This window comes from Orbicella faveolata, unplaced genomic scaffold (genome assembly GCF_042242905.1).
Source record: "Orbicella faveolata isolate gen_17 unplaced genomic scaffold, um_ofav_v1 contig_34, whole genome shotgun sequence".
In the NCBI taxonomy this organism is placed as follows: domain Eukaryota; kingdom Metazoa; phylum Cnidaria; class Anthozoa; order Scleractinia; family Merulinidae; genus Orbicella; species Orbicella faveolata.
The window spans coordinates 21,224,841-21,241,140 of record NW_028301563.1 but is presented as its reverse complement, the minus strand read 5'-3'; the positions used below and the strand labels follow the sequence as shown (position 1 = coordinate 21,241,140).

General features: G+C 41.2%; 1 protein-coding gene and 1 pseudogene across 1 annotated transcript in view; one reads left to right on the top strand and one right to left on the bottom strand.

The window, feature by feature from the left end:
- LOC110064060 (uncharacterized) overlaps positions 1-15,582 on the top strand; it is a 30,626-nt gene extending 15,044 nt beyond the window's left edge. Inside the window, exons 13-19 of the mRNA XM_089298958.1 lie at positions 2,400-2,845; positions 3,945-4,067; positions 4,752-5,037; positions 10,492-10,709; positions 12,028-12,156; positions 12,255-12,346; positions 13,014-15,582. Of these exons, the coding sequence (XP_089155084.1) occupies positions 2,400-2,845; positions 3,945-4,067; positions 4,752-5,037; positions 10,492-10,709; positions 12,028-12,156; positions 12,255-12,346; positions 13,014-14,526 (2,807 nt within the window). The 3' untranslated portion in view covers positions 14,527-15,582. The remainder of the gene's footprint in view (positions 1-2,399; positions 2,846-3,944; positions 4,068-4,751; positions 5,038-10,491; positions 10,710-12,027; positions 12,157-12,254; positions 12,347-13,013) is intronic.
- LOC149105253 (uncharacterized) lies at positions 6,999-8,098 on the bottom strand (annotated as a pseudogene).
- Positions 15,583-16,300: the final 718 nt, after the last annotated feature.

Genomic DNA, 16,300 nt, shown 5'->3' with positions numbered 1-16,300 from the left:
GGGTGATTAAAATCATTGTACTTGATTACGGTATCCAATTAAAGGTACTAAGCGTCATGTAGTTAGTCCTGCCCAATACAGGGGTGGAACCCAGAGGAGAGAAGGCAGTGTCCATGATAACTTACATGCGCATGCTCAAAGCGAGCCAATTTGAATCAGAGTGTTTTGTGAACACACGTGCTATGATTTAAATTTCTCCTGAAATGACGAGTTCAATATGTAGTCCGGATGCCCACGCTGGGAAGTATGGGTTATTGACCAAGTGTGAGGTCAAGATGGCTGGATATTGGTCAAGTTCTTTTTTGCGTGTTTATGGACCTCGACTCCGTTTCGGTCCATAAACTCGCAAAAAAAGAACGAGGCCAATATCCAGCCATCTTGATCGAACAAGCTTGGTCAATAAAGGATTTGTTATATGGCTTTTCGGGAAAATGTTTTGTGGGGGACACGGCGGGTAGTCCCGAGCGGACAAGATAGCTCCATCTTGCCCGCTCGGGTAGCCAATTACAGCGCAGGATTTGATTCATCTTGCCCGCTCACGGAGCTGGCCATATAATAAAGGGGGTTGAAAAATGATTTCGTTTACTCGACGAGCTGGCAGACTTTGACTCACCGAGCAATGTTCTTTAGACCTTAGGGAATAATAATGGGGTGGCACTGGAGCTGGCCTAGTGGGCCATGGTAATTTATACCTATACCTATAGCCATCAACAGATTTTGTCTAATAACACAAAATTTTCACAGGATAGAGTTCATGCCATGGATAACATGATGTTTATAACAAGTCACGTGATCAGATTATGACGTCATGAAATTGACAAAAACGGATAAAGGCAATACGGCCGAGTACATTTTATCTGTTCACGCAATCTTAAACGTTTTTTTGGAGAGGACATTTTACATTTGTTCTTACTGTTTTTGAATAAAGTTCCTTTCACTTGTCAATTAAAAACTATTGAGAAAAAAGCTGCCCGCTCGAGAGTTTCCACTGCCACCCTAGCATTAACTACCAAGGTCCAAAGAACAGTTCTAGTGAAGTTAAAATTTGCCAGCTCTCCAAGCAAACGGGACGGCCGTACTGGGTCACGGGCACCCGGACTAATGTTCGACTACGCGACAATGCACACGACTTTAAAGCAAGAAACATTGTCACAAATTGCGTCCAAATCTGATTGTAATGAAAATGTGCTAAAACTAGGTACGCTGGAAACGTCCGGAACACTCTTGAAAGTTCAACCGTAACCACACGTGACTAATTGACAAGAAAATTTACTGTCGACCGCTTAGTATAGTCTATAGCGCAGTTCACGAGTGAAATATTAGCGAGTGATTTGAACTCTAGCGAGTAAGTAAATACAACATCGTCAATAGCGCGATTTGAAGATGTTGATTAAAGTTACGATTAAAGTTTTGACCATCAGTTTTTAGCAGGTAAAGGATAGATTAAACTTTCGAGGGTTGTTCCGGTGTTCCTGCCTGTTACACATATAGAATATGACGCTCAAAAGGCACATAAAAGTGTCAAATAGTTGCTTGTTAACTAAACGTTTCGGGCTTAGCCCTTCTGCAGTACGTGTTACATAAATAGATGGTCACTAGGCGTGCACGCTTCAAAACGTTCTACCATATATGGTTGCTCTTTTCACTTTTTCGGGGGGTGGGAGGGAGGGGTTGCGGCGTTTTGAACACGTGTAGGCAACTTATCCTAGTCTCTACCTTTTGACGCCTGGGTTCAACCGCAATATCGAGCGGGAAAGGCAGAGTTCAGGGACTGGGCTAACCTTCGCCCTGTAAAGGTTGACGTTCACTCTAACCCCGAGCTCGGTATGAGGAGAGATTTGTTTTTCACTGTTTTGAATGCGCTCAGCATGCGGCGCGGTATTCCCTGCATCAAATGCCGAGTTCTCGTCAACTTCAGTTTCCGTCACCAGTACGTCGAACGTCGTGCCTCGTCCGGTAAGCTTCGTTCCTCAACTCGGGTAACGACTTTTTTAGGCGGCTCATGTTGTGGATAGAATTTTAATAGATACGTAACGTAACATGATCGCATGACACTTTGATTGATCGCGTACAATGATATGAATCAACAAGAAATATTAGCGCTGTAATTGTACGCTGAGCGTGATTTAGCTGGAATTATGCTCAAGTAAGACTGCTGCTGCTGCTGCTTCTTCCTGCGGTATAAAGGGTACAAATGTAACTACTTAGTCCGTTTACGTACATGCGCTATAACCTGCTAAACATCTGTCACATATTGGTGACATGAATGGATGTTAAAGTACTGTGGTTTTTTGTGCATCTGTTCACTGCTTGGATTCTGATTCATGCTTGGTGGTGTGTATTTTTGCTTTCAGATGGTTTTATTCTGCAGTAGTCTAAAACTAGTCTCTTTTTGGCAGATGACGACAGTGGCGAAGCTGAAGAGTCAGGAGCTGACAAATACGATGACGAAGAATTCGAAGAAGGCCCCGAGAATGACAAGGAGAATGACAAGGAGAATGACAAGGAGAATGACAAGGAGAATGACAAGGAGAATGACAAGGAGAATGACAAGGGGAATGACAGGGAGAACGATAGTGAGAGTGAAGCAAAAGAGGACACTGATAAAGAAGGTGACGAGGATAAAAAGGAGGATGAAAAAGATGACGATTACAATGAAGATTTTGAATCTGATGAAGAGAAAGAAAGAGACAAATCAGGTGATGAAGATGGTAAGGAAAGTGAAAAAGAAGAAGATCCTGAAGATGATATTCAAGATGAAACTGAGGACAAAGAAAAGAGTGAGACTGGGGAGGAAGAGCAAGCTGAAGAGGTTGAAGATGAAACAGACAAGGAAAAGCAGGATGTGAGTGTTAATGAATACATTATCATGTCATGGGATTGAAAATCACAGCTGTATCCCAAACTCATTGCGCAATGTGTGCATTGCAGTGTATGTTTGCTAGTTCGCTTATTACTCAAAAAGAAAAATCTTATGTAGACTTGAAATCACCGGGAGTTTTGCGAGTGATATAGATTAGTACAAGCCCTGCGTGGGGGAATATTTCATTCGATAAATTTCTTTTTTGTTACAAAGTAATAACTGGATTATGTATTTATTAAGGTTTGATTTGTGACGAAGAGATGCATGATTAGCATGAAGCTTAACTTGAGATGACAGCTAAGGTTTCGTGCTGGCTTTGTTTGGTTGCATTAAGTACAACTCCTAAGCTCATAAACTTGTTGACACGGGATCGCACACTCCTGTAGACAGAATCTCAATTTTGTTATTTAAAGGATTCACAAAACATGACATTATTTGACTTGGGACAAAAAGAGGTTCATTGTAAGCAGTGATTGGCGATATTTCAATGTTCTTTCAAAACAGTAGTTAAGCACAAGATAATGTCAAAGTTCGTTAAATATCGCGGGGTTCTTTGATAGCAAAAAGCTGGCGCTTATGGGGTTCGTGGTGTATTGAAAAGTTCGTGTATTGGAACTCTGTAATGCTGGCAGGCTTTGTTCGTTATGATCTGTCTGACAAGAAATTGAGGCTCAGCGGACGACAGCTAGAATTTAGTTTTGTCGCTCGAGGTTACATAGCAAGTGATTCTTTCCACCGGAAAAGCTGGGTATTTTTATTGCATTTTGCATTTGTTCTCTTGGAAGTTACATCTGTTTGATGGTTCGGGTGGGACTGGGTCAAAAAAGGACTTTTATTGGCGAATGCTTGGATAGCTTGAGCATCATTGTGCCAGATACGATTGCTTGTAGGTCAGTTGAAATTGCTGAGGTCGGAAAAAGGCTTTGGTAAACAACGGTTAGTCGTTGATATCTGTCGCAAGGTGTTTGTTTTACATTTGTACACCAGTTTCCAAACCATTTTCTGTATTGTTGCGTTTATTTGCATTAATTAGGTGTTTTGAGTGATCAACACAACTGTTTTTACTATCTGTTATTGATAGAACGCTGCACGACCAACCAGTGCCACGGACTCGGAAGGAAGGCAAAGCAAGAATGTGTCGTTTGATGAGGATGTAACTGTCATTGAAGATGAGCAAGAAGAAGGAGAGAAAGATGAAGAGGAGGTTTAGAGTTTGTTTTCGTATTGTACTGTGACTCATAGCTCCATAGTCATCAATTGCTAGTTTCTCTGAACCTTTTTCAAGTGTGCAGATAATGGAATGGTTACGTCAGACCAGAAACACAACATGTCTGTCTTACGATAGAACTAGTCTGAGAGACAGTAATATCACACTTAACCACATATCGACAAACCCCAAAACCCCAACCAGATTTTATTCCTCCCTTCAGGGGACGGCATAACAAAATACACTGGGAACAAATTATTGTGCAGGTCGTAAATATTAATAATATTGAGATCTTTAATCTTTAATCTTTAATCAGTCGTTATAGAAAAAATCATCAGGGTTTACAAATCCATTACAAGTTCATTTCCTGTATAATTAAAAAATTATGCACTAATAGCAACCTGTTTTCCATGAATGCCGTGTATCTATTTTATAAATTCGAGACTGAGTAAGCGCTTAAATTTTTTGACCGAGTTAGCCTCTGTAAGGCTACAGGGTAGGCTGTTCCAGAGGGTTGCACCAGTCCAATAAGAACTATTTTTGAGGTAGTTAGTTCGTGGAAAGGGAACAACTAGTTTGTTTTCGGAGTTTCTTAAAGAGTAGCGTGTTACATTTCGTGTAGTAAATTCTCCTTGAATTGAAATTTGTAAATTTGCCTTGATAATGAATTGTATTTTTCAGAATCCAGAAGATGTTCCAGAAGAAGTCGCAGAGCAAACCGACCAAGAAGATCGAGGAGTAGATGAAGCTGAACAGGAATCTGAGGACCTCCTTGAACAGGTTCCCTTGGAGTCCCCAAGACAGGATGACAGCAGATATCCAGAGGAGGAGCACAAGCAGGATGATACTCAGGATGATACTCAGGAACGGGACGATACCTTCAGGTCTCCAGAGCTCAGCGACAGCAGCAGTAGCAGCAGTAGCAGCAGCAGCGAAAGCAGCGACAGCGAAGATGAAAGCAAAACAGGTACAAGATCATATTAGGGCACTGTTCAATGTGACGCTTATATTATTCTGCACGTATTAAGAGTGCATCCACGAGAGGACCAGGCAGGGGCGGCACAAGCTATCTCGCCGATTTCGATGAAACTTGGTCAGTTTGAAGGGGTTCACTCAAAACTACTCCAGTCTAAGTTTAAGAAAATTTGGTCAAAAACGGGGGGGAGTTGACCACCCCCCTTGCTTTTTCAACGAAAATGACCAAAAATAACCCCAAAAATGGTAAAAAGTATAAAGCTCTACTGCTATAAGAATTCAACCAAATCTTTTCAAATTTTCAGTGAATGTTGTCCTACCCAAAGACAATCTACTGTCTACGTTTCGTTCTTCTACGACTAGTTCCTATTACAGAAGTCGTCTCAGACAAGACCCCCCTCTCACCCAATAGTGAAAACTGTTAAAATAGCCAAAGTTTAGGGCAAAATATCTCCAATGCTTCAAAAAACGGAGCATACCGTCTAAAAGGTGGGAGCCTGCAAAAAAGTCTTTGGGCACTCACTGAACTATTCCACAGGAAGGCTGCCAACGCTTCGTTCACCACAGGGTACCGGCGTCAATTTTTTTCATTATAACGCGCAAATTCGGTAATTATGACACAGCAACAGACAGAAAATGTCACAAAATGGTTACACACCATACACTTGAATGAAATAGAACCATTTCTATCTAATGGCTTAAAGAAAAAAAATTCGCCCATCACAGGCTACCCACTTCATTTTTTTTTTTAATTATAACGCCCTAATCCGGTAATAGTGACATAGCAACAGACAGAAAATGCCGCAAAATGGTTACACACCATAAACTTAAATGAAATAGAACCATTTCTATCTAATCGCTCAAAAAAAAAAAAAAATTCGCCCACCACAGGGTACCCACGTCAATTGTTATTTTTCATTATAACGTGCTAACTCGGTAATAATGACATAGCAACAGACAGAAAGTGCCGCAAAATGGTTACACACCATAAACCTTAATGAAATAGAACCATTTTGAAGGCTTTTGTTTGTCCTAAGCCATGAAAATAACAATCGGCGGCTTAATGATGAGCTCTATTATTGTATAAGTGAACTATGTGACAGGACTTACTCTTTGCTAAGTTAAACACGCGAGTCACAGAACACTATCAAAATGCTTACATTGTCTCTATTTGAACGTTGGAATGATTGTATAATGAAATTTGCTTTTGTTCATCTAATAAAGGAGTAACACATTTGCTTGAAGCTGGCACGACTGACATCGCATCTTGATACCATGTTGATACAGAAAACGTTATCAAAAAGACCTCGCTCTGCTGCAAATATATTGATTGGCTTACGTCTAAATGTTGGTTGCCTAATATGCCCAAAAAGAAGAAAAGCGTTTGGCTGTAAAATAATCCCACACCATAAACTTTAATGAAATAGAACCAATTTGAAGGCTTTTGTTTGTCCTAAGCCATGAAAATAACAATCGGCGGCTGAATGATGGCCTCTATTATTGCATAAGCACTCGCAGGACTTACTCTTTGCTAAGTCAAACACGCGAGTCACAGAATACTATCAAAATGCTTACATTGTCTATTTGAACGTTAGAATGATTGTATAATGAAATTTGCTTTTGCTCGTCGTGTTTAATGCGGCCAGTCTACTGTAATATCTGGAAATCTGGGTAGATGTCAGCCACTCGTCTTTGGTGAACACCTTCGTTTCCTCAGCGGTTCACATGGACCTCATTCGTGCTGCTATATCCTCAGCCGTTGCTTTATTCCCGGTGTCCTCTCCTTGAAGGAATACTTCACGCAAATATTGGCGCACTTTGGTGGTGAAATGAGCAGGCTTCTTGGTCTCTTTTAGTGCCCAGCCCATGTCAGCTGTTGGCGGTGCGTCTCCCAACTGGCTGTGGGAAACTGAGGCAGATGCAGATGTGTGCGGATGAGCTGCTTCCATGTAGCTACCAGAAATTGACTAGCACGTCTCTGCCCACTTTTTTCCTTATCACGTCGTACGTGGACTCTCTCTTTCTCTCTCTAACGCCAGAAGGAGTTTCCCGGTATCAAGGTGTCGCTGAAGGCTGCTGTGACTTTGGTAAACCTTTATACAACCCTCCTCTGGGCAGCGAAATACCACACTCTCTTCTTCTTCGAGCTGAAACCTTCTACGGCTATAGGCTCCATTGGAGGTACTGCAGGCTACTTTTCTCTCGTGCTAGAAAGGGCACGGAAGACACCAGTGAACATGTCAGGACTATTGAACGCCTAGTAAACTTGTAAGTTCGTGGGGCCTTGAGAAGTGGCGAGACGCGCCAGCGACGCCGCGGAAAAGATCTTTCGAGGTCCGACATTGTGGGCCCGACAAGCGATGATCTCTCCACTTTCAGTGAACACAAATTTGTTCAAAGATTGTATGCCACTAAGCAAGTGCTTGGTCATGTTTTGGGACCTTTCGTCAACCTTGCGCACCACTGAGTAGCAACCTTCGATGCCCCCATGCGAGTCGATAGCAGCTTTCATGTCACTGGCTGTCCTGACGTCATTGTCCACATTAATGTAGCACCTAATATTCAGGGCGGTAGCTCGGCGGCCACAGCTCAGCTTAGGCCTCACTGAAGTCACAACGAGCTGTGCGGACACCAACGCGCTGTGCAAGGCTTAGAAGACTGAGAAGAAGAAATGCGCAATGATAACAGCCTGCAGTATAGTCACTGTAGCTTTTGAGAGAAGTGCCCAGCCTTACGCCCCTCCTGGGAAAAATGATCGATTAGAAGCAGGAGCCTATGACCATGGGCTCCTGTTAGAAGGTAATCTAGCTAACATACAAAAAAAGAAAACAACGGAAAGGCAAATTGACTTGGAAGATTTCAAAATAGAATAAAACTCTTGTAGATCAAAATTCAATACACAATTGCCTATTTGTTTGTTTTTCTTTTCCAAAATAAATATTATACCCAATAACTTATAACTAATTTTTTACAAGATCTTCCATCCTCTCCCCCCCTTCCCACAAAAAAGAAAGAAAGAAAGAAAAAAAAAAACTCCTTTCCTACTCTAACATTGCGTATATTAATAAAACAATTGATTAAACTATTTATTAGTCAACCATTAGCCCCATGTAAGAGAATCCGGATTCAGGAATTCGTGAAATTTTTGCTTGTGGAATCCGGAATCTTGGGCTTTGGAATCCGGAATACAGCTCAAGAAATCTGAAATCCCACTAACGATTGAAATCTGGAACCCAAGTTCCACTGACAAAGACTGGAATCCGAAATCCACTGCGTGGAATCCAGAGTCGAAAACTGTCTTGATTCCCTTACATGGGGCGAAATCATCAAGAAACCAAAGCATGCATAAGAACCGTATTTACATTTAGTGGCCATCCTTTCCTGAGCCTACGGGAACCAAAACGTCCCACGTTTCCTTTATCTCTTTCGAAATTTTCAAATTCACCCTTCTGGATACTTTACCCTTACGGCGACCATGCAGCGGATGCTGGCACTTTCTTGAAGGACATTATTTTACTCCAAGTAAAGCGCGATGCTCTGGGCAAATAACCATATCCTCACCCTTCTCATAAAACAAACCGACACAGGCAAGTATCATCTCTCTTTCAGAGGCTACACATGATTGTGTTGTTTGTAATGCTCTCAAGTGCGCCCTTACATCACTGACGAAAGAATTCAAGGAAAAAAACTGCGAACGATATAGAACACTTTGAAATATCATCCATGCACGTGCACGCCTTTTCGCAATCAACAGTCTATTTATAGAAAGCCTGTGAATCTTTTGATGTATCTGGGCTATTAGGTCTATTACATATCGTAAGCCCCAGTTGAACATTTAGTATCGCCAAACTGTTATACATGTACTCCAAATTTTAGAAGAAAACAAAACAAGTCGATTCGTGCGCATCAATTTGTATTTTTAGGGCGAAAGTTTGTTTTCTTTGTAGTTATTATGGAAGATCGAGTTATTATGGAAGATCGAGACTCGCGTGTTTAACTTAGCAAAGAGTAAGTCCTGTCACATAGTTCACTTATACAATAATAGAGCTCATCATTAAGCCGCCGATTGTTATTTTCATGGCTTAGGACAAACAAAAGCCTTCAAAATGGTTCTATTTCATTAAGGTTTATGGTGTGTAACCATTTTGCGGAATTTTCTGTCTGTTGCTATGTCATTATTGCCGAATTAGCGCGTTATAATGAAAAAAAAAAAAAAATTGACGTGGGTACCCTGTAGTGGGCGAATTTTTTTTTGAGCGATTAGATAGAAATGGTTCTATTTCATTAAAGTGTATGGTTTGTAACTACTTTGTGACATTTTCTGTCTGTTGCTGTGTCATAATTACCGAATTTGCGCGTTATAATGAAAAAAATTGACACCAGTACCCTGTGGTGGACGAAGTGTTTGCAGCACTCTTGTGGAATAGTTCAGTGAGTGCCCAAAGATTTTTTTGCAGATAGTGTGCGGTATGCTCCGTTTTTTGAAGCATTGGAGATATTTTGCCCAAAACTTTGAGTATTTTAACAGTTTTCACTATTGGGTGAGAGGGGGGTCTTGTCTGAGACGACTTGTGTAATAGGAACTAGTCGTAGAAGAACGAAACGTAGACAGTAGATTGTCTTTGGGTAGGACAACATTCACTGAAAATTTGAAAAGATTTGGTTGAATTCTTATAACAGTAGAGCTTTATCCTTTTTACCATTTTTGGGGTTATTTTTGGTTATTTTTGTTGAAAAAGCAAGGGGGGTGGTCAACTCCTCCCCGTTTTTGACCAAATTTTCTTAAACTTAGACTGAAGTAGTTTTGGCTGAACCCCTTCAAATTGGCCAAGTTTCATCGAAATCGGCGAGATAGCTTGTGCCGCCCCTGCCTGGTCCTACCGTGGATGCACTCTTAAAGTTGTTGTGCACTTACATGTGCCTAAGATAAGGGTAACTGATTTTACCGAGTTCAGATAATCAACTAGGTTAATCAAGAAATATACCACGATCGCTAAGCCAATGAAAACTCTTGAATTACATTATCCACAGGGGCGGATCTAGGGGAAGGGTGCAGGGGGTACGCACCCCCCTCCCCTCGAGATGAAGAATTCTTCATATTCGCTTTTAAAATTTCTTTACCTTACCAGTCAGTTACGCCATTCCTTAATGATTCATCCCTCCTAAGAAAAATCCTGGATCCGCCCCTGATCCAATAATGCAGTTTTTAATGATGGTGTATTCATCTAACCTTTAAGTGGATTCCGCAATACGTGTTGTCGTTTAGTATCAGATTAGCTAATCACAGTGCTGTGGCTGTATTAAAAAAAAGATCTATGCTTAGGCCAGAAGAATGATATTTTTTTGTGAGAACATTTCCACTTCATTCCTCGATTCTGTGTAATTATTTCATGCACCTTACCGAGGTGTTGTTGGTATCAACGCTTTGTTATTCACCGCTTATTAGCTCGCAAATCCAAGAAGAAGAAAAGAGGAGAGGCAAAATCAAGACCCGGTCAAGACCCTGGAAGTGACCCAGATCTAGTTTCTTCCGGTCAGTTACCAGAGCAGGCGCTCAAGGCTGTTGGCGTGCAGCCTGGTACCAAGCATGATGGCTCGGTCCAGTCTCTACTCGGAGGAAAAGAAGATGTTGAATTGGTTGGTGTTTCACTAACCAAGGAACAGGTAAATGTAACTTGCTACTGCCTTTGGAAGGGATGATAGCCCCAACTCCTAAAGGGTTTTAATGAGGTTTCCTGTGTAGACAGAAGCCCTGTGAGAATGAATTGTCTTGTGTAAGATCCGTCCTGCTCGTTAAACCACAATTCCGTCATTATATTGTTTCCATGACGGTACAAAGTTTATTCACAGATACCATGAAACTAAAACCAGTCAACCTTGCTTCCCAATATAATGACCGTTGGACAAGAAGTAGAGATATCGTTCAGCTAATTTTAACTTCGGCTCGTTATGATACATTCATAAAAGCTTGGTGTAGTAAGAAGGAGCCGTGGCTAAATCAGGGGTAGACTAACCAAATTATGTCAATTAACCAAGGTCATGTCAGCGGATCGAATTTCTACGGATGATACCAATAGTGAGTCTACTTTGACTAATCGTACCTTTGGTGTGCTCTGGACGCGGGTGTTGTTTTTTGCCGATCATATTTAACTATAGATTTAAATTAAGTATAAGACTAAGGTTTCGTCATATAATTGTTTTATTCTTAACTGCAATATTCAATGCACATCCGACCTAGATTAGTTCTTTATTGTTATTAAGGGTGCCGTGTTAGCAACCTCTCGTATTAGATCGTAAATTTTGGGAAAGACTTCTTTCTGTTCCTTTTGGCACAAAGGAACTGCTGTTGTTGTTGTTGTTTTTTTTTTGTACACCGTGGGGCACTAAATTTTTGCGGGTTCTAATTTTTGCGATTTTTGAGATTTTTTCCACGATCCGCAGAAATTTCACGCAAATATTTTCTCCCCCATAAAATTACTCCACTGGCGAAATTATACATTCAAACATAACGAGTTAAAATGTCTCTTTCGTTCAGAAACAAAACGATGAAATGAGAAACAAAACATTCAGAAGTAAAAAAAAAGGTTTACAGGAAGGATCGTCTTAAGGTACTCCATTGAAAAGAGGACCTACAACTCCGCACAAGAGGTCGATGTTATAGTGATAGAGTAATACCGATTACTGGATTAGTGTGCTTTGCATCTCTACATGTTGTTTCACTCGTCAAATGCGTTGCCATTTAAATTAAAAAAATGCGAAAATGTTGTAATTTCGATTAAACGCTACTTCCCGAAAACCGCAAAAATTAGTACCCAGCAAGAAAAATCAGTCTTTTACAATCGCAAAAATTAGTTCCCTCAAAATACGAAAAATCGCCGATTCGCAAAAATAAACTACTCCAAAAACTTAGTGCCACACGGTATCAGTTTTAAAAATTGTTGAAAGCTGCTGTTTTAATTCATTTCTCTTCCATAATTTGCAGTTTGAGGAGGTTGCAAAAATAATAGATTCCAGAGAAGATCTGGGAACAGTCATTCTCCGAAATACCTCAGCAGATGACAGTGTACTAGCGACGCTGGCACCTTCTTTGATAAACGCGCCCACTTTAAAGGTAAGTCCTAAACGGTTAACTTAATGCTAGTTCTGATAATTGTGAAGATCTAGAGAGGATATTTGTCTACGTGGTAAATTGTTTTTTTTTTTTTCCAGATGCTGAACCTAAGTGTGAATCGCATTGGACCGGAAGGTGCTAAACACTTGGCTGACGTTATCAGGCAAAACAAGTCTCTTCAAATGCTATTGTGAGTGCGTTTTACGTTACTTTTGTTGAATTTTTTGTTCTGTTTTGTTTTGTGAAGACTAAAGGAGTAGTACTGACATAATTGTATTTCCACCAAATCCGTAGATGTGACGGATTATGATCGATTGTGACCCTCAAATAGATTATAGCACTGTAACCCTTTAGGCTGACTTCTTAACAGCTCTCTCGCGAGAGTTGAGATGGAAGAGCTGATTCCGACCGATTGCAAGAATGGTGACCAGCTAAATGATAAACAGCTTCAAAAGCGTTTTACCAAACTTAATAATGTATAATTTAAACAAGGACAACTGATAGCTTTTTCAAGAAGTATTCGAGCTTTTCCTATTTATTTTTGTATTTCAATTTTGTTTATTTAATCTTGCTCTTGTGACACTGGTCGACTTTGCAAGAATCCAAATGTAAATGTAAATTTGATGTTCTAATAGCTTCTTCGTTGTTCGTCGGTAAACTTTTGAACTATCAGTTTTTGTGCGGTGTTAAAGACGTAAGAAAGCTGTGGGGTTAATTAACCTGAAGCATTTCTTGTTTCTAAGTTGACATACGTTTAATGCAAGTGACACTTGAAATAAGAGATGTACTAATAAATCAGCCTTGTCGTTTGTCAAGCATTCAGTACCTAAGCGCTGTTTTTTGTTAACCTTTTTCAGATTGCATGGGAATCCTTTAACTGATGAAGGAGTACGAATAATCATTGACGCTATTGTAGAAACCACAGACACGTCAATCATGAACCTGGACTTAGGAGACTGTGGCCTAACTCAAGATGGCGCCAAACACATCGCTAAACTGATTGAGCATAACAGCACTGTTTCTGTCCTGACGATCAGCGGTAACACCATCCAACTCAAGGGTTGGCAGAATATAAGCAAGTCCTTGTCAACCAACAGTACTCTTGAAACCTTGTCTCTTGATTTTAACAAGATTGGCGATGAAGAAGCGATTAGCATAGCTGAAGGAATACGTGGATGTAAAAGCCTTCGTTCTGTTGACTTGGAAGGAAACAAAATTGGCGATGAAGGAGGAAGAAAGTTGTTTGATGCAGTTAAAGCTAACAAGTCAATTGTCGACCTTACACTCCTACCCATCAATCAAATATCTAAGGAAATAGTTGATGAAGTGAAGGATTTTCTTAAAGAAAGAGAGAGAGGGAACGAGCCCGAGGAAACTGGCGGAGATGAAGAACAGCACGAGAATGACTTCAGCGCGCTCCAGCCACAGCAAGACAGTGGAGAACAAGGTTTAGTTACTGAAGGCGGCAGTACAGAGACTTCTCACGAGGAAACTATTAGTGAATACCCTTCAACTCAAGAGAATAGTGAAGGAAGACAAGAGCAAAAAGAAAACGAGGGAGTAAAGGAAGTCGAGCAGGGCGAGGAGCCGCCGGGTACAGTACAGGAGGAACAAGGTAGAGAAGAAAAAGATAAGGAAGCAGATGACAGAGAACAACCATCGGGTGATGACCAACAGAGTGAGAAAGAGGATTCTGCTGCTGAGGAAAATGCTGCTCCTGCGGAGGGAGCTGGCCAGTTGCCTGATGCAGAACATCCCGAACATCAAGACGTTGCCCCGGCTAAAGACGACCAAGAGGGAAATGAACCCCAGCAGGACCGCCAGCATGACCCTCAGCAAGACCTACAGCCGGACCCTCAGCCAAACCCTCAGCAGGACCCTCAGCTGGACCCCCAGCAGGACCCCCAGCAGGATCCCCGGCAGGACCCCCAGCAGGACCCCCAGCCGGACCCCCAGCCGGACGCCCAGCCGGACCCCCAGCCGGACCCCCAGTCGGACGCCCAGTCGGACGCCCAGCCGGACGCCCAGCCGGACCCCCAGCCGGACCCCCAGCCGGACCCTCAGCAGTCAGAAAACGAGGAGGGGCGGGAATCTCCTCAAAGAGAACAACCGCAGATTTTGGAAGATCCAGGAGAAAGCACTGGACAAGAATCACTAGGACAGGATAAAGAAGGCAAAGCTCCTCAGGATCCTGTTTCCGTGGACCTGGGTGTTAATGATGATGAAGAGACATCTAAGAGAACGTCTTCAACAGAAGAGGAGGGTAACGATAACAAACAAGAAGGCTTGGATAATGAGGATGAACGAGTGGCAGGTGCTTCCTCTCCTGGCGAGGACGCTCAAAAGAATTCATCTGATGCTGTCTCTTAAAGAAATTAAAAACTTAGCTTGGAAACTCCAAATCGAGCTTAAATGATTAATAAGTAGTGGTGTTATTTACATAGGAATTGTCGTCATAATTTACTTTTTTAACATTATTGATTTGACAATTTTTAGATTTTATTCGTTATTTATTACTTTGATAGCATTTAGAGGCTTGATATGAAACATCCGTGTACAGAGTAGTGTGACAAAACGAGGAACGTTTGATGTGCAAGACCGTACTTTTCGTGTTACTGCGCAAGTGGACTATCCCAGAATGAACTGATAATATGAAATTGCTTATTTTGCCCACGGATGTATTACAATTGACCCTTTATCCCACCCCCTGGAGAGGGGGAGGAATTGGGGGTGGGGAAATAGAGGGTTTCGGTAGTTCCAAAATGGTCCTCGACAATATTTGTGCCAGTTTTGTGAGTTGGCCCACATTACTTATGAGCGCGACCCTCAACTGCAAAGTCAGATTCATTAATGCGTGAAGAGAGCACAGCCATAGCGTTATACTCTGATTTTAAACAACTCTAGATACTCACTGAGTGATGTCAATAAGATTTTCTCTACACAATGTGGTGTTCTTCTGTTTATTTGTTTTTCGTTGAAGTGAGAGTTGTTTATATGCGATTCTGGTTAAACGCAATGTAACCTTAGTGGGATTTGAATCTTAAAAAAAAGTGAGAATGTGTATTTAAATGAATGGCTCTTAACAGTCATGGCTGCTTCCTTAAAGTGTCTTAAGGGGCTCTTAAACGATTTGGCCCTCAATCATGAAACGTTCACCAGCAATTTAAAACAACACAAATGCAGATTGACACCTAATCGTTCATGCTATACCAGTAAAGGAACCAGACCATATTAATCAAGCAGAACATTTTCTTTCAATCCGGTGAAAATCTGGGTACCAGATTTCTCGCTGCGCTATAGTTTTAACTAATAGATCATGTGTATAATAATAAATTTACGAATTACGTTGTAAATATTGATATTTATGACAGTTACGAGGAGTTGAGTCGAGCGCCTTTGCCCTCAAATAAAGGAGTTTGTTTTGCAGTTGCCTTGTAACTCATCAGCCGCGCGCGTGTGCACGTGTGCACGTGTTGAACTTGATATTACTAGTGTAAGTGCCACCGCTAAAACTTTGCGTAGATTCGGCGATCTTGAACGTTCAAACGTTGGAAGATCCCGGCGTCGTATTTCCAAAATTATCCCTTAAAATCGATATAATAGGCTTTAGGGATTACATATAAAACAAAAGAAACCACACTGAAGTTGAGGCTTGAATAAACAATTTCTTTTGTTTTAATTTTTCTTTTGGATTTACCTTCGAATTTCGTAATATTCTAGATATGTTCAATTTTGCGGAGCGGCCTAAAAGCCTGCGCAAGGTAAATAGTTGTATTATAAGTACCATCAATCAATGCCGTCATAACTCGGATTCCCCCAAATGCGCAGAATTTGGTTTTGCAAGGGACAGTATCGAAATGTACAGACGTTCATAACGCACGTGTATAGCTATTGTTCTCTGTCACGGATTTCTGCCAAATTATGACATAAAATTGCCGCCAAATATATAGAGGATATTACACGGTGGCGAGAAGATATGAATTTTATGTTCTCGTGGCAAGAACAATTTCTCACTCGTTCGCTTCGCTCACTCGTGAGATATTGTTCTTGCCACGAGAACATAAAATTCATATCTTCGAGCCAACGTGTAATGTTCTTTTTATTATATGGAGAAACCAATTCAACAAAAGCAAAAGGCGGGAAT